This window comes from Adiantum capillus-veneris, chromosome 16, assembly GCF_014529385.1.
Source record: "Adiantum capillus-veneris isolate H3 chromosome 16, ASM1452938v2, whole genome shotgun sequence".
Lineage (NCBI taxonomy): Eukaryota > Viridiplantae > Streptophyta > Polypodiopsida > Polypodiales > Pteridaceae > Adiantum > Adiantum capillus-veneris.
In genome coordinates this window covers 146921227-146947253 of record NC_140946.1, presented here as the reverse complement: position 1 = coordinate 146947253, position 26027 = coordinate 146921227, and the positions used below count along the sequence as shown (strand labels likewise).

The following is a 26027-nucleotide window of genomic DNA, read 5'->3' as shown; positions in this document are numbered from 1 at the left end:
AGAGGTTTAATCAAGAACGGGAGCACTGTGAACGGGAATATCTGTAAGGCCACCAAGAACGGGTACTTCTGATGCGTCACATCGGATGGGTGACTGGGAGCATCGGGAAGAAGTATCCGACCATCCGGGAACGGACATCTCTCGTGCGTCATAGGATGGGTGACATAGAGCATCGTGAAGGGGATTGTACCGTAAGTTCGGTAGGAAAGGACTAGGTGATGGGTATTCCTGATGCGTCACAAGGTGGGTGACGGGTGCATCGGAAAGGGGATATCCATAGTCGAGAGGAAATCCGAATTGGAAAGAGGAATACGCGTAAAGACGCAAGCACAAGAATAAAGATGGGTTCTGAGAAGCTTTTCTTAAAAAGCGGAATATTTTAACGAGTTTTCCGGGAAGAGCAAACGCTTTTCCGCGAGGAATCTATGTTTGCATTGCATTCGTGCATGTGGTTGCATCCAGGGACGCCTGGGAAGTGCTGTGAAAGCATTGTTTTTAACTTATAAGGTTTTATTGAGTTTTTGGGCAGGTTCAGACCAATTTTAAAAATATGCCGGCAGCCACTTAGAAAATAAAGCAACAAAACCAGCTAGCGAATTCTCTCTCCCTATTTCGGGTAGAACATTAAAAAAAAAAAAAAAAAAAAAAACGAAAAAAAAATTTTTGAAAAAAAAAAAGAAGAGAAACGGCCGCGATCTCTTCGCGAGCAGCTATTTGTGCTGTGGTGAAGGAGCTATAAAAGCACCACATGCCCTCACTGAAGGGAGGTTGCCAAAGCTAGCAAGAGAAGACTCTGCCGCCAGAAGACGCGAGAGATCGCGAGACTAAGAAGCACGGAAGTCGCTTTTCCCGCGCAAGAGCGACAGGTATCTATTGTGGATTCGCCATACGAATTGTTGTCGTGTGTTTGCGTGTGTGTTTGTAGGTACTTCATCGCGAAGGAGAAGCGAGAAGGCTTCGGCCTACGCTTGGAAATTCCGGAAACGGAATTCGGAAATTGACTGCGGAGTCTCAACTCCGAGTACAGACGAAACAAGGATTGAGAGCTTGTCTCTCGGATTTCCCTTACGGGAAGGAACAACCATCGAGTCAGAGATTTAGAACGGAGGGGTTTTCTCCGGTTCTTGTGCTTGTAAAAAGATTCTCCCTAATAAAGAATACTCTTTAAAGGGGGGGACCAGCCCATCTGCTGGTCCCCAGTACTGTGTCGATCTTCTCTCTCTCTCTCTCTCTATTTATTCCTCTCTATATCCTTTGGCTTCAGTATTAAGTGATAAATTCTATTTATCCGAGTATATTTTATATTGTTATGCGCTCCCGTTTGTGACAATATGTTATGACCTTTCTTGCGGATACATGCGATGATAAAAGAGTGTTAATAGCACAAGATCATCAGTGGCGTGTGTTTATGATATGCAATCGAGGACGTTTGCGATTTCAAGAGGGGGGTATGTCACGGGGACGTGTCAATTGTTAACTATGTCATGAGGACGTGGCAACTGCTAACTTTAGTTGTTGGTTTCTTTCCAAGGGGTTTTGTTTTATTTTTGAGACCCTCTTCTTGAAGTAGCGAACGGTCGGACATTGCATGGCCAATGTGAACGGTAGTTTCACCCGCAGATGGGTAGTGGTCGGCACTGGAATTCGTATGGTAAGAGGATATCTAGGCTCAGAGCAAGATCATATAGGTCCCCCCGTCGCACTTAGCAAGTTGGTGGATACTAGGAAGTGAACTCAATAAAGGCCTAAAGTCAAGGTGTGACTGCCAACAGAAAGTATCCGACAGTTGGGCCACATTGCACTTTTGGATGCGGTCCCAATGAGGATAGATGGTCAGATGACCACAGGGAGCCCAACAGAATCATTTCCTAAAATTTAGGGAACTGCTATTTTGGGCCGAGAAATGTGTTCACGCCATTACCTCCGGTATGACTAGGGGAACGTTTTACAACTTTGCCGCGAAGTCAACTGACGCGTCGGTTGAGATATTTTTAAGCGGTGAACCCGAAACGGGCAAATGCTTGTAAATGCGCCAAGTGTCGATTTTTCATGAACTTTCCTCTTGCAGAAAAATGGGCGCTGATTTTTAAGCTGGGAGGAGGCCTCTTTTGCACTCTGTCACAGGTTAAGAGCTATGGAGTGCTTCCTTTCCCTCTTATGTATAGTGCGGTGCCAGGAGTGATGCCCTGCACGCTACGCATTGCTCTCTCTTTCCCCTACGAGCAGTATGTTATGTCCCACTAGTGGGCTTTTCATTTGACCAATGTACAATTATGTGGGTTCATGCACGATTGGCGAGGCAAGAGCCTGTTGCACAGGTATTGGATTAGCTAGCGGCTAATCCCCCGCAGGCACAGTTGAATTTGGAGAGGTTTCACGCCAGAAATCTCGTCCGATTCAAAGGGAAAGTCACCCTACAGGTGCGGGAGCTTGAGGTCTTGCGACAGACGCGACCGGGACGTGAAATGGAGCCCAAAACAGGGAATTACAGCCTGCTGTGTATTTTTGCAGGTTTAGGGTTTCGGCCCTAAACGGACACTAATACCCCCAGGAGGTTCGGGGACGCGAGGGGACCGCTGTACAGGTGAACTGGTGCATTTTCGGGCAGAAAACAGAGAATTCAGTGTGCTGCAGATTCTTGCCAGGTTTTGCAAAGTGTCCGTATGTGTCGGGAAAGTCACCTATTGCGTGGGGATACTGACTGTGAAGCATCCTAGTACAGTTATGCTACCGAAATCGGGCCAGAACAGGTGTTTCTTAGCCTAGATTGTGCGGGGCAGCTTGTAGGAGATCACAGGTTTTATTCCCTCTGTTAAAGAATAAAGAAATACCGAAAGGGGCGCCAATTTTGGGGCCTACAAGTTGTCGATGTCTGCTCGGAGCATATTAGTTTCCGAGCCACTTGGGTGTTAATCCTCGTTACAAGTTACCTTTGCAAAGTGCTCTGTGTGTGTGTGTTTAAAGTAAGGAATTTCGGGTGAAAGCCAACGTCTATCGCCCTACGGGCCGGTTTCAGATATCCTCCGACTTGCACCACTAAACAAAGTCCTTCGAGGTGAACTCACCCCCTCTATCTGAGCGAATACATTTGACGTGCAAGTCCTTCTCCTTTTCAACCATCATCTTCCAATTCCGAATGAAACCGAAAGCCTCCGAGTTGAGCTTTAAGAACGTAGCCCAAGTGTAGGTGCAGCGGAATGATTGTTTGCGCTTTGCTCAAGATGAGTGCTCCGAACTGTGCTCAAGGTTCCTTTTAGTTCTTATGGAAGGGAGAGCCTTCCGTTCTTAATGGAGAGTGCTATGATCACGAACAAAGTGAATGGACACTGTGCGTGCAAGTGTATGAGACTGAGAGATAGAGAGAGAAGAGAGATACGACACCAGAGACGTTGTAAAACTCTCCTCCGAAGGGCCCACTCTCGTCGGAGAGAGTGGTCTACTTATTGATTGCACAAAGTGGTATGATGACGATGCAATGAACTGATGCAATCTGGGACTATGCTGGTGATGACGACGACGACTTTAGGGCTGAAATCTGCTGTCTTTCTATTGCTGTCCAAAAACGCTAGGGGCTGAGATCTGGGACTGTTTTCGGTGGCTGAAAATGACTGTTTTGGCTGCGTTTTTGTGGGCTGAAAGTGGGGATCTTCTGCAAGGGACTAGGGCTGAATCTGCTATTGACCAAGAAGGCTGAAAACGCTGACCATTTGCTGCGGAATGGGCTGAAAACCAAAACGCTGGCAGATCTGGGTGGTGCTAGCAAAAACGCTAGGCAACTGGAAGTGCTGGCGATGGTAGCAATGGAAAACGCCAGGCTAGGAGAGATTGTAGGCGATGCCAACACTATTAACGCCAGAGGCTGTGGGTGATGGGGAACTGAAAACGCTAGGCTGAATGTAGGCGAGGATGGGAAGACCAAAAACGCCAAGGGTGTTGAGGGGTTCTTGATGGTTCATGTTGAGAAGATGCCTGTTGAGCGGGGAGCTCCTGCTGCCTCTTCTGCCATTTAGTGCTAACTTGGGTTTGCTTATATATTTTCTTAGCAAAATTGCCCTACGTACTTTTGTTGGAAAGTCACTTAAAATAATAAGCGAAAAATGTCAAAAATAGGGAAAATAGGCTAAATGCACTGGAAAATTCCCTTAATGGAATCTAATGGATTGTAATGGGAATATTGATGATCATGCTGTGTGCAACTAGAGGATATGCATCTATACCATGTGATTGGGCATGCACGGTCTACGCATAGACTCACAAAAGTCCCATATCACTTCTAATCTAGACTTGACTGGACTGATTGAACCTTGATCATGCTGTAGCTTGTCCACAGACACATAGGGTTGGATGTGTCACGTGACATCCCCTCCTTTTCAAAGTGAGGTACTGGTACCGATCTGTATGGCGTCGAGGGAGATCGCCGATAGCATCCGGAATCCTGGAAGGGACTCTTCGCCGGCCCACTATGATGTGTGGGTCGTGCGGTACTTGAACTTCATAAAGGTCTGCAACGCTTGCTTCTTTGGGCCGTGCCGAAAGCTACACAAAGTCTTTTGTGGCTCCTTCAATGCTTCAACATCGTCGAGAGTCATGCTGCCTTCTTCTTCAAGAATCTCCATGGTTGAAAATTCCTGAAACCATTTCTAACACAAAACCATGAACATACCCATTCCATGTAAAGTGCGTGGAAAACATCTCTTCTTCGCTAAAGACTGTGTATGCAATGTAGATGAACATAGAGACGGAGTGACAAACCGTTTATCAAACACATGCAAACAATGAGATCGAATCTTTTCTGTTTGATCGAAATCAATCAACTGTGGCAAATCACAATGGAAATTCCCATGCTTGGTGCTCAGACTATCATGTGCTCTTTCTACAAATGTGTCATGCCAAGGAAGAGACATGGAATGTGACTTCCTTACATACATGCTTTTCAGCTTTTCATGAAAAATCCGCATACATTTGTGCTCATTCATGAGTGGAACTTGTTCAACGTACAATATGTCATGCTTGTGAAAAGGGATCACATAAAGACGCTGACTAAAATACAGGAAACGATCACGAATGAAACACTCGAACAATGCGTGCGTATCAATCATGCAAACACATAATACTTCCTGTGAGGGTTCTTGAGACCTAGGCTCAAGAGCCAAGATCACTTCTTCGTGATTGATCGAATCCGCAACGAGGTTAGCTTCGCTAGAAAAAGCATCCACTAAGTTCTAACACATCATCCTTGTGAACAATCACATCATCTTCATGCAACTCATCATGCTTGTGAGAAATCACATCTTGATCATGCAAATCATCATGCTCATCATTATCATTCAAATCATCATGCTGCTCATAATCATGCAAATTTTGTGTGTCATGCTGTGGAGAAAAAGAGACTGAGAGAGTCTCCTTCTCCTAAATCCTTTGAATCTTGTCCTGCATATTAGCAATGAGAGATGGAGAATGAACAATGTCCTCTCCATGAATGACAGAGAATCACTTTTGGCATTGAGAGTTAAAGTGTTAGCCGCAAAATCAATGAGAGCGTTATTATCACGAAACCATCGAATGCCAAAAATCATATCACATTCTGAGAGAGGAGAAACAACAAATCTTCTAGTGAAGGCAGCTTGTTGAATTCCAAAACACATCAAGGCACTCCTCCGTGATGAGAGCGTCCGTATTGGGACGAAAGCCAGAGACCTCGATAGGAGATCTCGGACTTACTTCGTGGCGGGCTCTCTCAACAAGAGAGGAACTGATCACATTACTACCTGGGTCAAACAATATGACAAAACACTATCCCGACGTACGACCATAACATTTAATGAGAGAATCATCAATCGGAGGGTCAGGAGAAACGTGGGGCACACTCATGTTATCATTCATTGCATTGACAAAGGAAGTGAGTTCTGTGGATTCTTTAGATTCATTCGATTCAAGCTTAGGACATGTTCTTTTTATGTGACCCTTAATGTGACAATGAAAACAACGACCTTCCGTAGAATAAGTGCTTTGCTCTTTTGACGTGATGTATCCTCCTACAATTCCTTGTGCTACCTTTTCATATGGAGTAAGCTTAGGTTTAGCAATTGTGTTAGCCTTACCCTTAAATTCATTGGAAGAATTCTTTTCCGAGAGACTGTTGGCAGATTGGTTAGAAGAGTTACCATTCTTACCAGTCTTACCATTCTTACCGTTCTGAGGGTTCTGAGAAGTCTGCGAGGTACTTGTGGAAGTCTTGTTCTCCTTAGGCTTTCCCTTGTTGTGCTTCATCTCCTGTGCAAGAGCAATCGCTACCGCCTTGTTAAGATCGATTGGATCGAGCACCTCGACATCGTACTTGATATACTCGTCCAATCCAAAGAGAAAATTCTCTTTACGCTCATCATCCGATTTTCGTAATTGAGTGCCTAACTGCAAAACACGATTAGAAAAAGACATGACTGGCATACCATTTTGCTTGAGAGCGTGCCAATCGTCTTTCAATCGTGCGAGGTACTCAGGTGGCATAAACCGCGCCTTGAGCTTGTCTTGGAAATCAACCCAATTGAAGGAAAGGGGTGTGAATTCGTCGGCTTCCTCTAGGTGCGTGGCTAGCAATGCCTCTTACCATGCATGGTACCAATTGATGGCATCACCGGCAAGGTACATAGCTACCGTCAAAACTTTGCTATTTCCCGTCTTCTTAGTTGTCGCAAAATAAGCATTAAATTGATGCAACCAAGAAAGAATAACGGTAGCATCCATCTTACCGCCATACTTACTGAAAGTCAACTTCTCTGTGACTGGATGGTTGGAATCCACATCGTGGCTTGCGCCACTTGAGGAACTCTCACAATCTTAAGGTGGTTCTGTCTTCAAGGCCAACACTTGTTGAAGCAATTCTTGAGTGCGTAGATCTCTTTGAGCTTCACGCTCTGCCTCCCTTTTTGCTTTTCGTTCATTTCGTTCATCGCGCTCGCATTCGAAAGCAAGGCGATTGGTTTCTTGTTGTGCCAACGCAACTCGATTCGCTTCTTGTTGTTGTATTGTATTTCTTTCCTGTCGTTCCAAAGTAATGCGAGTCGCTTCTTGTTGTGCCAGCATCATGTCCATCATTGACTTGACCATCATCTCCATAGGAGTGAGTACAACTCATGGCGTAGATGGCGAAGGGGGAGGGTCGAAAAAATCTCCCGGTGGGGAAAAATCTTCGTCGCCTCTCTTATGCTCATCACCTGTATGCGATGTATCCATTCCGCTTCGGGTGACGACCATGCACTATGATCTTTGGTTCTTAAGTTCACAAGGAACTTGGGTTCTTGAGGGTCTTGGGTTCTTGGGTTCTTGGGTTCTTGAGGATATTGAGGTTCTTGAGGTTTTTTTTCGCTTGCAAATCGCGTTTGAGAAGGATCTTCTCTTCACCCGAGTTCTACTTTTTTCCGCGGGCGCACGCCTTGGCGGCCTTGCGCTCACACCAAGGTTGCTTTTTCCCACCTCACGTCGATTGGTCGGCCGCTAAAAAAACGCCAAGGGTGCTGAGGGGTTCTTGATGGTTCATGTTGAGAAGATGCCTGTTGAGCGGGGAGCTCCTGCTGCCTCTTCTGCCATTTAGTGCTAACATGGGTTTGCTTATATATTTTCTTAGCAAAATTGCCCTACGTACTTTTGTTGGAAAGTCACTTAAAATAATAAGCGAAAAATGTCAAAAATAGGGAAAATAGGCTAAATGCACTGGAAAATTCCCTTAATGAAATCTAATGGATTGTAATGGGAATACTGATGATCATGCTGTGTGCAACCAAAGGATATGCATCTATACCATGTGACTGGGCATGCACGGTCTACGCATAGACTCACAAAAGTCCCATATCACTTCTAATCTAGACTTGACTAGACTGATTGAACCTTGATCATGCTGTAGCTTGTCCACAGACACATAGGGTTGGATGTGTCACGTGACACCAAGTGTACTTGCTGCAATCATCCACAAGCAAAAGCAAAAACTGTGAGCCAGAAAATGAAGGAGTGGCCATCAGGCCACATAGGTTAATGTGAACCAATGCGAGTGGTGCCAAAGCTCTATTGGATGCCTGCTTCGGAAAGGCATCCTTGTGTTGCTTGCCCATCTAGCAAGCCTCACATACGCTTGATGAGGAGCGTATCGTTGGTAAACCCTCCACCATATAGGTCCTAGCAGCCTGTTGAAGCTGTTGATAGCATAGATGTCCAAATCGTGCATGCCATAGAGAAGAAGATTCCGTGGTCCGAGACAGAAGAGCAGCGAGGCGGTATAGGGAACCATCGCGCTCACGGCGTGCAAGAACAGTACCTGTCGTAGAATCAGAAATGGTCACTGTGCCACTCCCAAAGTGTATGTCAGCTCCTTAAGAGTCCAAACTTAACACAGAGAGGAGGTTGAAAGCCATGTATGGAATGTAAAGCGCCTCCATTGAACTGAACTTCAGGTCTGAGGTAGAACGGAAGAGGGCAATCTGGCTTGTGCTAGATACTGGAGTCTCATGGTTGTTATCCATGGTGACGGTCTGCACATGGGTCTCCCTGAGAGAGCTAAACCAAGATTGTTGGGGAGTCATGTGAGTGGTGGCTCCACTGTCAACAACCCAAGTACCTGACTGCGATGTAGCAAGAGCGTGGTCCGTCGTCGCGACAAGAGCGGTCCCCGCCGTCTTGTGAGAGGCTACAACTGCTCTCGATGCTGTCTGTTTCTCCTTATTGGCCTCTTCTCGCTTCTTCTTTCTGCATTTTGATTCTTTGTGCCCTTTCTTGTGGCAGTGGTAACATCCGATGTCATTGTTCTTCTTCTTCTTACCTTTACCTTTCTTGTTGCCTCCTTGAGCTATCAAAGCTCCTTTTGCATCAACAACACCTCCGGCTTTGAATGCGGAGTGCCTCTCGGTCTATCTGAGGGAAGGGAGAATCTTGTCTCAGGTGGGAAAAGAGGTACGTCCAGATGTGAACAAACTCTGAAAGTAGGGATCAAAGCGTGGAGGAAGCTTGAATAGTAAGAGGCCAGCCATGCGTGCCGAGGTGATGTCGCCTCTTCGGTAGAGACAAGGTCGTCCCAGAGCTCCCGCATGCGGCGGGTCAACCCATCGAGTGAGTTGAAATCCTTGAACTGGACGTTGTACAACTCCCGTTCAAGTGTGATCTGTCTGGCAAACGAGGTTTCCTCAAACTGGTCAGTCCGTCTCCACAATGGATGTGCATGCTCCTCTTTGGAAACTTCCTTCGTGATGCGTTGTGAGAGGTTCATTATAAGAAAGGTGAAGACTCGTTTGTCTTGATCCACCCGGAAGGGTAGTCTCATAGCCGAATGGGTGAAATCATTCAACCATTCCCAGAGTCGATGCTAGGCAATGATTGTGCGGACTCGTGTCCTCCACATAGAATAGTTGTGTAAATTCAACTTCTTCTCTTCAGCAAACTAGGTGAGGGAATAATTGTTGGATGTTGCGTTGGCAGATGCCGACGTAGTCGCAGAAGATGTGGTGGCCCCCTTCTGGGACTGTTGTTGTTGTCCCTTCTGCTTCGAAGTCGACATGTCGCGTACTCAAAGAGTAGTCCTACAGGTAGATCGATAAGATCACGTCGCCGACGAAGGTTGTAGAAGTCCAAAATAACCGCTCAGACAACCACCGGATGGTGTCCGGACGAGTAAGGGAGGGTTCAACTGCACAAAGGGCAAAAGATCAGCCTGCTGTCCGCCCAAAAAACGCTGCAAAGGGTGCTGAAAACGCTGCTGTAATAGAGATTTCAGCATGCCTGTACGCCACCAATCGGTACGGGAGCGTCGCAGAGTGTCAGAGGAGGGGGTTCTCGCACTTCTCAGCCGTCAAGGGGCTGAAAACAGAGAAAAAACAGCAAGTTATCAATGCCAAAATAGTACCGATTTCGAGGGATACTCGACGATGCTGCAAGTTCCTTGCAGTAGAAGACACTCCAGGCAAGTAAAAGCCGCTTCCTTGAGTGCGTAAGGGCAGCGTTTTTCAGAAAACGCAGCAGGTCTTAAGAAAAAACGTGAGCAGGTCCAAAAAGGCTGACAGATGCAGAAAACGCTAGGGATGCTAGAAAACGCAAGGCTGATCTAGGGCTGTTTTACTGCGATCTTTTGCAAGGGAGGTAGCGCTTGTGAGAGGTTGCAGATCAGGGCCGCCGGATGCAAAAACGCTGGCTGTCCAAAAAAAACGCTAGGCTGAAATTTGCAGTGTTCCATGATGGAAGTGTGCACAACTGCTAGTGCTAGGCCTTGGGAGGACAATCGATGCAGATTCTCCAAGTTATGGCGACTGATACCATGTGAGAGTGAGCAACGGAGAGGGTGTGAGCCACGCGCGCCGAAATTGCTTTAGGGAGAGAGAGAGAGAAAACACAAGTGCTCTGCAAATGATGCTCTCAATACACGATGTATGACTTCAAGACCCTAACCATTCTATTTATAGAATGCTAGGTTGAGGTAGGGCAAAATGTGTAATAGGTGCAAAAATGGCTAAAAATGTGTGCACCCAGCCAAGCTCAGAAAATGACCGGCCGGATACGTGCTAAAATTGTCCACCCATGCAAATTACATGATGTGCGATGGGTGGCCAACCCGGGACAATCACTAGCCGTACAAAATGGCGAAGCAACGGTGGTGTAAGTCTAACAGGGGAGTGGTTTTGGCGGGACCCTTTTGCTTCTGCTTTGTCACCCAAGGATCCCTTTCTTCCAGTACACATCACAACTGGGGCGTCACATACTGGGTGCTCAGAGAGCTTCCCACAGTGCTGTAGTAGGTCACTGGTAGGAGTAGGGATCTCACAGCTGAGTTCCTGACAGACTTTGGGAGCGCTTGTGGGATAGCAGACAGTCGAGGAGAGTCACCATGTTCCAGTGACTAGTCGCCCATCGAGCTACTGCAGTTGGGAGTTGGTTGGTCTGCAGTGGCCACTCGGCGGGTTATGCCGCTTGTGACCACCCACATTGTCGATGGGACTGTCCCATGGCGCAACAGGTTTGGCTTCGGATTATACGGCCGATGCTAGCCTTGTCGCTAGCTTGGCAGTACACTTGGGGTGTTGCTGCTTGGTATCACAGGCCCAACACTTCGTTTGGAGCTGTCCTCAGCTAGCAGGATGATTGTGACACAGGAGGGCCGGCCTACACTCCAGCCTGCCACAGAGCTTACGCCTCAAGAGTGAAGCAGTGATAGAGAGCTTTGTTGGGAGCTTATCTGCAGCCTGACTCTCTGGTTCATATGGAGAGCCCGTTGCATCTGCATCTCTGAGGCCGGCTCCATCCCCTGGGCCATTGGTGGAGACTGTACGAGATACATGGCTGGAGCTGGTCCATACACTTCGAGGTCAGTTCGAGAGGCTGCAGCCTGCAGGGCATCTCCGACCGTATGCGAGAGTGCCGCGAGGCATTCCTACGGCTTTGGCGTTTAGGGCCTTTCTACACCATGGTCCAGGGGGCTCCTAGATGGCACTGGGCAGTTTGTAGCCCGTTGGGCAGTTTTATAACTAATAAAAGGATTTTTCTTGGGGAATTTTTTTTTCATTGCAAGTCATTTGTACTGTCTAATTTGCGTGAAATCCAAGGAATCCAATGGTTCTATATTACCCGTTTTCACCTTATTATTAGTAGGCAATGTGAATCGCACCTTATTTAACTTGTTTGAAACAGTATTTATGTGACAGGGCATCTGTGCCATGTGAATTGGTTCGTGGGTACCTGGATTATGTGCCACATGCTTGGAATGTTGTTCTCGTGAAGAAAGCAGATGTGGCTGTCCGAATGTTGGTGGACTCCTGTCGTCCACTTGATATCCGTGAAGAGAAAGATTCAGAGTACTTCTGCAGGTAATTTTCTCTCGACCTTTTCTTTTTTTGGGGGGCGGGGGGGGGATGGGGGGTGTTTCAAGTTATTTGTACCTTTACAATGTACAGTGCGTATATGTGCATGGCATATGTAGGGTTATATGACCGTGCATCCATTTCTCTATATATGTGGCTTTTCAAAGTAGCTCTTCTGAGTTTGCTATTTTGAATGTGTGAGGCTCTCAATGCATACATTAAGTACCTCTATGGTTTAGGCTTTTATGCTCGTTTGGTGTTTACTAGAGTTAACTTGTAGTCCTGCTAAGACTCCACTTGTTTAGGGTCATTCAGATCAGGTCCTCTGAGGTCTCTCTGTTGTCTGGGTCTCCATACTCTCAATGCATACTCCCAAGTCCCTGCTTTTACCAGGCTTTTATGTGTGAAAATTTAAATTGCATTTTACCTACTCATGTGTTTTCCTGCTGATTACATGATTTCTTATGATGTCTTGTGACCTTTCTTGGTTTGGCAGGTATATTCCTCTAAGGCGTTTTCAGCTACCTTCACATGAGAGAGGGAATTTGGAAGTGGTGAGCGAGGATATAATACCTGTGCTTCTTGATGAGATTGGACGAGGTGCATCTGGTTCTGTAGTTCAGAGGTGTACACTGGGCTCTGTGACTGCTGCAGCAAAGGTACTACTACCTATCAACAAAGCGTCATCTGCATCTCTTTTCTTATGGTGTCTCCAAACTCACGATACTGTTTTCTAGGTACATATGGTTGATCAAGCAAGCGAGGAGATGCACAAGGTGTTGAGCAGGTTTCTTAGCGAGCTGCGAATCTTTTGCAGTTTAAGGGAGCATCCTCACATTGTTTCATTTTATGGCCATGAATTCAGACCAACACGACCTGACAGCAGCAAGCATGCTGATGATGCTATGCAGCTGAAGTTATTCATGGAATATGTACCAGGCGTCTCTTTGGAGGTTTGTACTATTATTCTACCGTATTAAGTTAGTTTGTCTGTAGCTGACTCCTATCTTCTCGGCCTTTTTCTTGTTGCTTCAGATAGTTTTGGCCAGCTACGCTACAGATGGACAGGCTCACATGCCTATCAAGCAAGCGGCTTTTGTGTCAAAAGCTGTGGCACATGCATTATCTTTTGTCCATTCCAAAGGGATCGTCCACAGGGACATAAAAAGCAGCAATGTGCTCATTGATCTGGAAGGTAACTGGGTGGCTAGTGCACCTCCTGTAAAGCTCTGTGATTTTGACAGTGCGGTACCACTTGCATCATCATCAGCTCATACTTGCTATCTTGCTCATCGAGGCATTCCACCGGTGGAAGTGTGTGTGGGAACACCCCGCTGGATGGCTCCAGAGGTGTTCCAGGCCATGTACAGTAAAAGACCATACGGCACGGTAAGACAATTGGTGTAGGTTATTATGTGTACAAGTGGTATTGGCAAGTGTGCCTCAAGAGACACTTGGTACTTATGAGTGCAAATTGGACTTTGTGAGCTCTCAAAAAAAGAAAGGTTTCTTTGCTATTTTTGTGTCTTATATAGTTTCCTGTTTTGTTTGAACAGGAGGCGGACATGTGGTCTTTTGGGTGTTTAATTTTTGAGATGCTGACTCTTCAAGTTCCTTACGTTGGACTTCCAGAGGCCCAGATTCATGCTTATATCCAGGTCAATCTTTTGTTTCATTTCAATTCATGAACTACTCTATTCTTCCTTGACATTGTTTTTGTGGTTATGTAGGCGGGTAGACGGCCTCCATTGCCTGCAAAATTTGAGCAGCTGGTGACTGAATCTGTTGAAACAGCAGCTAATGAGTGGAAATCTTTGTCTGATGAGGAGTTAAAAACCATGAAGGGGCTTGTAAGGTTGTTCAATTCATGCACAGAATCGAGTGCAAGTGGCCGACCCACAGCTCATGAAGCCCTGAAATCTTTATCTGATCTTGTAAATAGTTTTGCGATTAATAGCTTGGATGTAAAAGTAGATAATTTGGACATATTTACGAAGGGTGATTGCAGACAGATGATTGATAGGAGTCCTGGTAATTTACACAGGACAGTGGATAGGCCACAAAGTCTGCAAGATGAAACAGATGTATCACAAACAGAATAAGTTTTAGAAAAAAGCAAATCTCATCGGAGGGGAAGAGTGTGGTTTATTGGAGGCAATCATGAAATAATTGCCTAATTTGCAGATGCATTGCCTCTAAATAGCATTAAGTTTAATCCAAGCAACACGTGCACATAGGGGAGTTCCGGGCACTTGTCAATGTGCATTGGCAAAGGTTTGAAACTCAATTATATATACACCTCTCATGACCAAAGGAGTTTTTATCTTCTAAAGACTTTCTCAGGTTCGGAAAAGGTTAAGGAAGCATCTTAAACGAAAATTCAAAAGCTAGGATACTATTGACCTGATTCCTACTTCCAATTAAAAAACTTCCAAAATGTCTTCCCCCCCCCCCCTCTCTCTCTCTCTCTCTCTCTCTCTCTCTCTCTCTCATATGCCATTGTGCTGTTGCATGCTTACATTGTGAAATTAAAATGTTCCACCTCACTTTTTATGTATTTTGATATGTAGGGCCAAATGTTACAATGTACATAATGTCATATGGGTGAAAATGGTTGCCATGATTGTAGTCATGTACATACCTTGCCAGGGAGGCGAGGCTCTGAACGTGGCACTATTGTGTGTTCTCTCCTTAAAGCATAACTTGATTTAGAAATTTCCAAATGTTTTGCAGTGGCACACTTGTCTTATCTGAAACGTTCACTGCGAGTGATCTCATCCAAAAATAGCAGGTTCTATATGTAGCCATAAACAATGTATCAAATTTGCTTCCCAAGTGGAAAATGGAGCTTTATCATGTAATTTGAGCCCAAGGTTATGCTTCCACAAACTTAGGAAATTTTTCTAGCTCGTTTGGGTTGTTACGAACAAAAAGCGCATTTTGGGCTAAAAAATGGCCATAAAATAAATAAAAAATCAAGAAGGCGGCAAAAATAACTATAAAATAGCCAAAAACAGATCAAAATGCCACATAAATAACGGTGACGTGGTTGCTTAGGCTGGGGAGGTGCTTAAAGGAAAAAATATAACAGTTTAAGACTTGGAGAAGATATATAGAGTGTTCTCCTATGGTTTGCTAGTGCAGTCCCATGTTACTCTTATCCTATATTCGAGTGTGTAAGAGGGTTTCAATTAGGGTTTTCTCTCTTCAAAAAGGTGTGTGGGCTTGTCTATGAAAGTGCCTAGCTTCCATGAACGGCCTCGATGAGGAATATAGGGTTTACTGCGAAGCAAAACATGCACTATTTTTGTGTAATTGGGGTTGGGGCTACTACATGAAATCATCACACACAAGAGTTTTAACTTGTTCTTGGCCTTGTGAATGAGTAGAGCTTCCATGGTTGACTTGAAGTTTTTGTTCTTTGTTTTTAATCTTTGAATAAGTGGTTTTTGTCAACGATTAAGCCATGAACTCTCATAGTCAGAGGCCTACCTTCCTAGTCGCACCACAAACTTCTTGATATACTTTTAATGAAATAAGCTAGGATAAGGGTTCAAAAGATTTTTCAAAGGTCTAAATATAAAGCTTATAAGCTATGGATTCGCAAGAACAATAGGGAATGCGTTTTGATCAAGGTACAATACAAATGTTGGAGATAGGGTTGCAGGGAAACACACATAGCTTGGAGAAGATGAAGAAGTTCAAAGCACACAATAGAGAGTCTATTCCTTAGTGTACAATGGAAAGATAAGTTAGCCCTAGAATGAAGGACACATATATTACACGGGGAAAGAAAACCTCCTAGTGAGGAAAAAATGCCCCGGCGGTCGTAAGTGTGTTCACACACATCACTATCTCATTTATGGGGACAAATCCTCCATGGGAGTGATGCGGTGAATGAGAGTTGACACATAGTGTATAGGAAAATGCCAGGGCGCGAGGACATGATCAATCCACAAAGGAAAGCAAGCCCAAATCTTTGTGGAAAGATTCTCACTTCTCACGAGGCAATGCCTTTGTGAAAGACCTGGAAGGTTGTCCTCTGTCACATAAGCCAAATTGATCTCTCCTATTGGGAGTCTCTCTTTCACATAGTGATAATGCACCTCAATGTGCTTTGTGCGAGCATGAAAAACTGGGTTTCTCGCAAATGCCAATGGGCTCTTACTGTCAGTGTAGATGCTTGTTTGACACAAGGCAATACCACCATTACACTGCTTAAACTGTAGCCCAAATAATGATACAAAAGTCCCAAGTCTTTCATGTTGAAGGTAGCATTAAAATCAACCTTGATTTTAGTGATGTATGTCTCATTTGGACAAGTAATCAACAAATCATCTACATATAGAACAACGATGAGAAATATATTGCCCTCACACTTTACATACAAAGTGCTTTTGTTGGACTGTTACAAAATCCTCGTTTAATCAAATGAGTGTCGGCCTTTTCATACCAAGCACGAGGAGACTTCCAAGCTTAAAGTGCTTAAGGGCCAAGCTTGTGGTGGGAATTGGGCCTATGCATGAGGGGCTTGAGGTGTCAAAACGTCAATATTCAATCCCTACAAGGAAGGGGTGAGCCCTACAAGATGGGGGATGAGAGAGAACACCCACACACTCACACAAGGCATGCATAGTACAAAGAAAGCAAAAGGGACACTTGTCAAGTTCCTCCTCATGTTTCCCTCATTGTGTGCCTGAAGCCTATTGGTTGGCCACCTACATAAACTTCCTCAAATATATCACCATTCAAGAAAGCGGTAACAATGTCTCATTGATGTACATCCCATCCAAAATGAGCTGCCAATGCACATAGGAAATGAATTGTAGTTATAAGACAAGTGGGAGAAAAAGTCTTTTCATAATCTATGCCTCTGTTGTGCATAACCTTTTACAACAAGTCGAGCCTTATAGTGATCAATCTCACCATCCACCTTACGTTTCAACTTGTAAACCACTTCATACCAATGAATTTTTTGCCAAGAGGAAAATTACATAAAGTCCATGTCATTTTCTATAAGTGCATCACATTCTGATTGCATGACATCTATCCACTTTTTTTAATTCTGTGCTTCATCAAAAGATAGAGGTTCCTCCACATCACATAAACTAGAATTAGCCAAAGCATAACGCTCAGATGCATGTTGAAAACCTAAATGAGTATGACTAGACATAGGTGTATCCAATTTATTGTTACACAAAGTATACACTAGTCATTTTGGCATACCTTTGGCCTCTTCATTCTCAGCCCTTTCCACATCAAGTACATCATGTACATCTACATCAGTAATAGGCTGATTTGTAACATTTTTAGAAATCTCCACAGGCTGTACATTTGCCTCATTGGAATTTACATTCAAGTTTTCACTATTAAAAAGTGTGCGCGTATGTCGCACGTGTCAATGCAAGGAACTTGCCGATACACCGTGTGCGAGCCAAAAATGACTCCAAGTACACAACAAGCCTAAACTAGTAAGCTCAAAGATGGCGTTCGTGTGTCACTCACCGCTCTATGCTTCCTATCGTGGAGGATTCCTCGTCGCAAAGAAGTGGGAGACGCCGCTACGCCACGCTCAACCGCCTCGCCGCCGTCGTGCCGCCGCAATGCTCGATCGCACACACACTCTCTCTCTCTCTCTCACGCACACACACACACACACACACACACACACACACACACACACACACACAAGGAGATGAAGAAGCAGAAGATGGAGATGGAGCAAGAGCACTCTTCAATTGCACAAATGAGAGAATAAGTGAATTTTAGGTTTAGTTGACTTTTATATGAGCTCACCCCATTCACACTTGGGCGTCCATGCTTAGCCAACTAATCCTTTGAATGTTCCAGTTAGAGTGCGCCTCTCATCGGCGATCACTCTTACCCTTTTCCTATTGGACCGACAAGCCCGGTACCTGACTCTACCAAGTAAATAATACAACATCCGTCGTAGGTTACAACGTCCGTGAGCCGTGAGTGTTAACATGCCCCCCTTTCTGATGTAGATTCCATCCTCGGAAGCTATTGAGTTGAAGCTCGTTCGTCGAGGTGGAAGAGCATTTGAGTTGAATGTCCTTAGCCTTCTTCAGTCATTGCAAAATCAAACAACATTGGCACAGTAATTGTATTCTCATATACAATTAAAAAGTATATGCAGTTTTAGGCAGACAAGTTGATTGGTAGCATAATTCTAAACCATTTGTCAGTAATAAAGATTAAATTGCAATATAATCAAATGCATAAACAGATGTAAAGGTAAAAAATAAAACAAGTCTGGGGTCGCTAATTTAACGATTGAAAGGCACTAGAGATCGACTATTAATACCATGGGTAAGCTTCTTAATTTTCTCTGGTCAATTAAGTTGTTTAATCGCGAGAGCCAAGTATTTCATGTTCGAGGGCTGACTAGAGGCTATACCTAGAAGACCTTGTAGTTAAGCTACAATAAAAGGAATTTCTCATGAAATCATCGCCTGAATGATTACCTTTTGTGTGACCCCCCAAAGTCTTTTCACAGTGATTCAATTTTGATGTGTGTGCTTATTTTGTATGCCTTGGGTTTTTTGCTTTTCACGGAAAAGCGCCCACACTGGGAACCTCTAGGGCTCTAGTACCATAGGCGATACATGTGAGTGGAGTACCAACTCAAGCTGAGGTTTCTCTTCCAGCTTAAGATTTTACATTATGGCACTTTGATTTTTTGTTTGTTCGTTTTCAACATTTTAATTTTGTAACTTTGGGGGGTCATATAACACGGTTACCCTCCCCACGCTCATCACACTAGTAAACTCCCTTAATAATACTTAAGCTAAAGGTCAATAGAGACTAAGCCCACTAAAAAGCCCTAGCACATTTCACACAATGATGCCTAAATCGGATTAAGAACCTAAGTAACCATTGATAATTAGGAAGGTATTTCCCATGGTATTAAGAGAAGATCTCTAACACCTAGCTTGGTCAAACTAGCTTAGTTGGACTTTTTAAACCTAGACAAGTGATTAAGACAAAAAATTACATTGATTTAATGTTTGGTATTAAGCAAATGCGCTTGATATCATGCTACCAATCACAATTAAAGCAGACAAACATGGATGCAAAAAAGATAACGGGCAATTCTAATGGACAAGAAACACCTATTTGTGTTGATGGTCGTGCTTGATTTGCAGTGTGAACAAGAGAAAGATTCCATGAAGGTCCAAATCCTAACAACAACAACACGTTTCTGTACACACTAGGAAACACAAAGAATACCTCTAGGAGGCACATCAGTGGAAAAAAAGAACTTTGCTAATCACTCAACTCTAAAACAGAAACACTCCTATTGTACTAATTCTACCTACTCTCCATCACTCGAGTGATGAGGATCAAAGGTGTTTGATGAAATAATTTTCTGTTTCAGTGTACCGGATGTGAATGTGTAGTCTGGTCAATGTTTGACTTTTATTGTGCATACTCGTTTGCTAATGGCTCTTGCTCTTTATTATTTTTATTTTTTATGAGTATAAGTCTTTATATATACATTCCCTAAGATTGGTGATTGAGAGGTCAGGAAAACAAGGTTGAGAGGGGAGTGAGTGAATGATGACTGTCAGCAAACACTCCCCCCTTCCTTGGGTAGATTATACCGTTTGAAATGAGCTTGTCACCCTTTGAAACCAATTGTTCCAGTTGGTAATAGGTGGGGATTTTTGCCGGTAGTTTTCTATTATCTTGGGTGCCTCGTCGAGTTGCAAGGGTGGTAAGATACTCTCCCAGGATCGAACTTGAAGTGGTTCATCAGGTGATTCTTGAACACTGGGAGGTGTGGATTCGTTTGTAGCTTTATGGAGGTTCACTATTGTAGGTGGAGGCTGTGGAGAAGCTTTTACCTCTATGGATGCATTACATGAGGAGCTAGAAGCTTCTTGGGATTCCCCTCTTCATGAGCTAGGTGGAACAAATTGTTCTTTCTTCGGTACCCAAACTAACTCTGGAGCGGGTGTGTAGTATTATGTGATTTTTTTCTTTCCGCGATTGTTGATTCGCTTTGGAGCTACGGGATTGGGCTCGCATGGGTCAGGTGACAAGTAAGAACACAATCTACGTTTTGGTACCCAGATTTGATCATTTCCTTGATAGTAGCCTTGGACTTCCAATAGTCGTTTAGGAATCCAACGCCACGTTTTGTTACTTTTCTTGGAGAGAGCGGTACGTTTCCTACAAGGCTTTTGTTTTTTAGCACTAGCTATGGTCGCTAAAGAAGCTTTAGGGACCCACTTGTATGTTTTCTTTGTTATATGAGGATGAGTGTTGTCAGAAGCTATATGCATTGCTTGTGGCATATTTAAGGGTACAAGTGATGGCATTTCGTCCCCCTCAGGTGTTACCCAGGTCGTCCCCTTATTTCCCCAAGTGTCTATAGTTGTCGCTAGGTGGACCCAATCCACATTGTCCGACTCAGTCATCCCAGGTAGTACATCCAATAAGGAGAATCTTCCCCAACATCAGTGTCTGCTTTACACGTGTAACAATACTACAATGGGGCCGAGTGAACTCTAGTGTCAGATCTATGATCAATTATAAACCTATTTCCTAGAGGATGTGCTCGACCCGTCACAAGATCCACTCGAATGATAGAATCTTGGAACTGCAGGTAGACATGGTTTTTAGACCAATCATGCACCATTTTTGCTTCCCTCATGAAAGGACGTCCTAAGATCATCTCCGATGCCATAGTGTGTTTGGAGAAATCCATAACGATGAAGGTAATCTTTATTTTATGTCCAAAGACCTTGATCTTGAGATCTTCTAGCATCCCAATAGGTTTAACGATAGACCCATTGGTCATCTTCACTACTATGGTTGTGGTCGCAAGGTGAGGTCTTCCCATAGTTTCCCAGCAATTTTTAGTCACAATGCTAACCCCAGCGCCACCATCAAGGATTCCCTTCACAGTTAATGTTAAGTATGGAGCCTGATTTACCCTTATAATTTTCTATGGTAAAAGCGCACATTTGTAAGGCCCCGATTATGAGGAGAAGCCATCGTGCGTGAAGGAAAATCACTCGCCAGAAACCAAAATTTTCACGACAAAAAACCAGGGGCAACGTTTTCCCCCTCGCCGGAATATTCCTTTTCGTCGGAGTATTATGGCCGGACGGCGGCTGAAAAGTGGTCGGAAAAAAACCGTCGGGTTGGCCGGTGGCCGGTAGTCAATGGCCGATGGCCGGTGGCCGAATTCAAAAGCGGACTTGTCTTCTCAAGGGCGGCCACACATGGGCGGATTGGAGGGTACGATTTGGACTTATCTATACAAGGGCGGCTACACATGGCTGCCTCTCATGAGAGAGGGCAACCCTTTTGGCCTATAAAAGGATGCCATTTCTACACACATTTCATAGTGTGCGAAGTTGATGCAACAAGGTGAGTGTGAGGTGGTGAGAGTGAAGCAAGGCGGGAGCTCCATTAAGGGTATAATCCCTTTGTAAACTACTTCTTGTTTTGAAGTACTAAAGCCATTGAGTGACTTTCCCGTGGACGTAGCCCACATTGGGTGAACCACGTATATCGTGTGTACTCTCTCTCTCTCTCTCTCTCTCTACTCTATAATCTCGTGTATGTAAATCAGTCTCTCTCCATTAAGTAATCTACTCAATTATCTATTTAGCTACGTCTTATTTCCTAACAGTTAATCCCTTAGTAGTGATTGGTACGTTCGCATTGGATTCATCACCCTCAAAGTATTGTCCCAACTTGTTAACAGGTATTTCTATAACAAGGTTCTCATCTAGGTTGGGTTGTGGATGTAAGTGTTCCTCCTCTATTGGCATCTCCCCAGCTCCATCCATCTATGAAAATTGTGGTAGCCCAAACTTCAGTTCTCCATTGAGGAAGGCTCGAAGAGCTGAGACTAGCTCAGGGTCTTTATATAGTTTGGACATGATGGTGGTTCTAACTTTTGAAGACATGAAATCCATCAATTTGGCAATGTTTAACGGCACCTTTCGGACTTCAGTCCCTTGACGTGGGGAAGATGGGATATCCATTTCTTCGATAGGATCAAGTAGTCTCTCTGTAAACATTCTTTCCATCAAGAAGTGAGTACGCCCACTTTCCCATGACTTTAAGTCACTCTCTTCTTAGATGACACTAGGTATGGCTAAGGGTCTATGGTCTTGGTGAGGTTGTTGTTGCGTAGAGAACACGATGTCTGTAATCTGGATCTTCCTAAGTGCTGGTTCTAGATCCCTTTGGGTATCTTCTACCAAAGTCCTTAATTGCTTGACTTGCTCAATCTCCTCTGTAGGGTTTGGATAAGTTCCTATCTTCTTCTTGTATCCTGGCCATTGTGGCTCATGAAGATCTTCCTTGTTGGTTTCTATCTTAGTGGTTGTTTTGGTCTCCATGGTTTCACCTGAATCAAAATATTCTTCAGCGTCATTCATATATACGGGGTCGTCACCAGTCCCTATGTTGTTCTTTGAACTGGGGTCTGACTTCGCTGCTTTTTGCGATCTCTTCCTTTGTGTTTTCTTCTTTTTCTGAGATTGGGCAATTGATGCCGTGTCTCTTTCCTCAAGAATATTATTTTGTTTTTGGGGCATCGATCGTGTGAGTACGTTTACTGGTACCACATGTGTACTTGGTGATGGCTCCTCGGTAAGCTCAATCAAGTTTAATAGAGTGATCTTCGGCGCATTTGGATTATTTGGACATTGGGCAATCAAATGATCTATGCCACATCGATTACACATGAGTATCGGCATTGTAGACATGCTCGCTTGATTGGTTTGCATTAGTGTGGCGTTCTTTTGTAGCCTAATAGGACACTCGGCTACACGATGTGGACCTCCACACTCATAGCATTGAAGAGGTGGTCTCTTAGCGGTGTAATTGATATTTTGGCCTCTTGCCGCAAGAGCAGCTACTTGATATAAACGTTTGACTTGTCCCCAATAGTCCTCCATGTAGTATTGTGGACTTTCTTCAAGCACATCCATCCCATAGGCAATATTAGGATCTATATCTTCCTCACAGCCTTCCAAAAAAGCAATAGACGACTCACAACCCACTTGATTCATAGAAGTGATTCTTGGATGTGTTGGTTGCGGTCCTAGCACTGGAGGTGGTAAAGGTGTTGTTTGAACAACATTTTGGGCCCTAGGGACCATGTGTTGTGATGTTTGTTCAAGAGGTGGGGCCGGCATCAATGCAGGCACTCGAGGTGTGTCTGTCCATGCTAAGGTTGGTCTATTGGCCATCGCGTGCTTAAATACTATGCAATCCTTAGCTTGATGACCATACCTCCCACAACCATTGCAGTTCCCATTGCATTTTACTCTAAAAGTAGGGCATTCACTAGAACTATGCGGTCCATAGCATACTGAGCACCATTGTTGCTCCCTTCTTGGATACATATGATTGTTTTTCAGAGCACGATTGTCTCTAAGACTCTCTTGAATAGCCTTGGTGAGATCTGCTAAAGTCATCTCAGATATCTTTGGCTCCTTAGCAATAAGTTTTAGGGTCATTGGCTGATGCCCCGATGCTTGTGAGCTAATAGATTTAGACTCAACAGACACTCTTTCTCCTTGAATCATTAAATCATCCTCCAATTGGATCGCATTGGTGGTGAATGCTTCCCAAGTGGTGATACCTCTAATGACTAAGCCATTGTAGATATCCTCATGTCGTAATCCCCTAATGAATCTATTGTTGAAGCACTCATTTGGATTACATCGAGAATTCAAATGCTTCAAGCGACTAATAAAGTCTCTCACCGACTCTCCTTCCTCTCGTTGGGCTTTGTGGAGCTGAGAGGCTACACCCCAAAGTACTCCCTCTCGTATGTATTATTTTAAGAACACTCTCCTAAGAGTAGGGTAAATCGTTTTTTCTTCCACCCTTAGGGTTCTATAACAATCCCCAGCCTTTCCACTTAAGGTTAGGCTTAAAGCATTGCTCTTATGTAGGTCATTGTGTTCTCCTAGAGAATCACATATTTGTTCAAACACTTCGATATGCTTTCTCACATGCCCGTCTCCACTAAATTTTTGTGTGAGCTTGGCTATTTGTATTGCCTTACCTCTAAGCTCTCTATCAGGCGTGTTACACATATTCTCAGCAATAGATCGACCAATAGCTTGAGCAAATGTTGCCAAGTCACCTAAGTGAGTAGGCACCGTGGGTGAAGGCGCTCCAGAGACTACATGTGGAGTAGGTATTGGCATCGGGCTTGGCGCATAGGAAGCCCTTGGGTTCCACGCTGGGTACGATGTTGTGCCATGTGGTGGTCCAAAGTTCATATGTGTGGCCCTAGGCATAGCAGACGTCGGATGTGACATGCTAATGTCCCATGGAAATAAGAACTTGGGTGTTGTGGTTGTGGAGCATAGGTAGTTGAAACAATGGGAGGGGTAGGGACTACATGAGTACGAGGACCCATGGGTGTATACGATTGGTACACACTTGTAGATAATGTTGCAGGCATGGAGCTCCTATGTAATGGTGCTTTACTAACAAATGAGGTCCATGGCGTGTTTCTCGGCATGCCCATCATTGGGGTAGGCATGGTATCCGTGGTGTCATCAAGGGAAAGATGAGCTAGACTTGGAAAGGTGAAGCTATCACTTGTGGGCTCAGATTTCACTGAGACCCCTGGTGAAACAACATATGGAGGATCCATCGGACTTACCGAGGGAGTCTCCATTTGCGATAAGGTCGGTCGTTTAGCCTTTCCTGTATCCAAGAATCTCATGAGACCTGTTGAAGGCATGTTGATCCCCTTGTTCTGTCTCTCTAACTCAATGACCCTATGGATGACCTCACAAACTCTTTGTTGTTGATCCTCCACACTAGTAGCGCCCATTGTGGATTGTAGGACATCTAACCAACCCACGTGATAGGTGTGACCTGTGTATAGGTTGATCAGAGTTTCTGTTTGTAGTTCGTACTCCCAGTTCTCATTTAGGAACACTCCATCTAGGATTGAGGTCCTAGGGGTGTCCTTTGAGCTAGATGCAATGTTGCTTTCTAGGGGTTGTCCCTTAGCAGTTGCTAAGTTAGGAGTACTTGATTGCTCTCTTAGCAAGGATATTGTCATAGGGGATTTTGCTTTTAACTCTCTTCATTGCTCCGCCTTGCGCAAGCTCTCGACTTCCTTTTCCCTTGCTGCAAGGATATATCGCTCAACCTCTTGCACTTCGGCAAGGCTTCTACCATCGGGTAATATGACCTCGGAGGAAAATAACTCTGAAGAGTCAGGAGGTGCAGTGAATGAAGTTTTCATGTGCACATTCTCTAAGGGCATAGACTCTACGTTGGTCAGGAATGGAGAATTTACTTCCCCACCCCCCTCATTTACATCATTAGCTCCATGTTCGGAGCGAGTGGCTCTACTAAAGGTTTCCTTCAGGCGGCTAAGCACGCTCGGCCCGGACCGTGGGCCCATGACATGCATGTCTTGGCTTGAGCTATCGGGATTAGGCATTGGGAAACCCTCCATGACGTCGTAGTCAGAGGAAGAGTCACTAGCCGCTATGTTCGGGTCTTGGTTTGTACTACCTTGGTTCTCCGCCGAGGGCCTAGAACCTAAAGTAGGTGGATATTGAGAACTCGCGTAAGTCGAAATTCTCTCTACTTGCTCCGCCTCTATCACACGACCAGAGCGCAGATGCATGTGCCTTTGGCACCCAACCAGCGTCTGTGAATAACCTCGAAGGTTAACCGCTTACTTTTTTAAGCGTCCGTTTTCACTCTTTTTTTTACATTTTTTATATTTTTTTAATGTTTGATTTTTTTGATTAGAGTGTGTGATAGCTCGAAACGAGCGTATCACTTAGAGGGTCGCTGTGTGCTTTACAACACAATTTTCGGGCATCTGAAGTTCCGTTTGTTGGGGTATAAAGCCCAATGTGGTCGCCCAGGTAACTGGGCGGGCCGCCAGGTATGTACACATATTCTTTTGTAAAAACCTAATAAGAACTCACTATGCTCTACACATTACAATAGAGCGGGTTCACCATATCATCTTGCTCTTCTTCTCGCACTCTCTCTCGCGTCGCACTTCCGCTCGTACTCCTTCAACTGGTATCAGAGCTCAGATCGAGGTTCGGGGCAGCACTGCAGGAGGCTAGAGTCACCAACTCAGATTGAAGTGAAATTCGACAGGCGAAGACACGGCCCCAAATCTCGTGGGTGAGCACGAAGGCCTCGGTG

At 44.6% G+C, this 26027-nt stretch overlaps 1 protein-coding gene across 1 annotated transcript in view; it reads left to right on the top strand.

Annotated features, from left to right (window-relative positions):
• The window catches only part of LOC147440024 (Leucine-rich repeat protein kinase family protein), a 40189-nt gene extending 26222 nt beyond the window's left edge, over positions 1-13967 (top strand). The window contains exons 6-11 of the mRNA XM_086485718.1: positions 11662-11837; positions 12328-12490; positions 12569-12784; positions 12867-13220; positions 13388-13489; positions 13562-13967. Of these exons, the coding sequence (XP_086341844.1) occupies positions 11662-11837; positions 12328-12490; positions 12569-12784; positions 12867-13220; positions 13388-13489; positions 13562-13933 (1383 nt within the window). The 3' untranslated portion in view covers positions 13934-13967. The remainder of the gene's footprint in view (positions 1-11661; positions 11838-12327; positions 12491-12568; positions 12785-12866; positions 13221-13387; positions 13490-13561) is intronic.
• The last annotated feature ends 12060 nt before the right edge of the window (positions 13968-26027 follow it).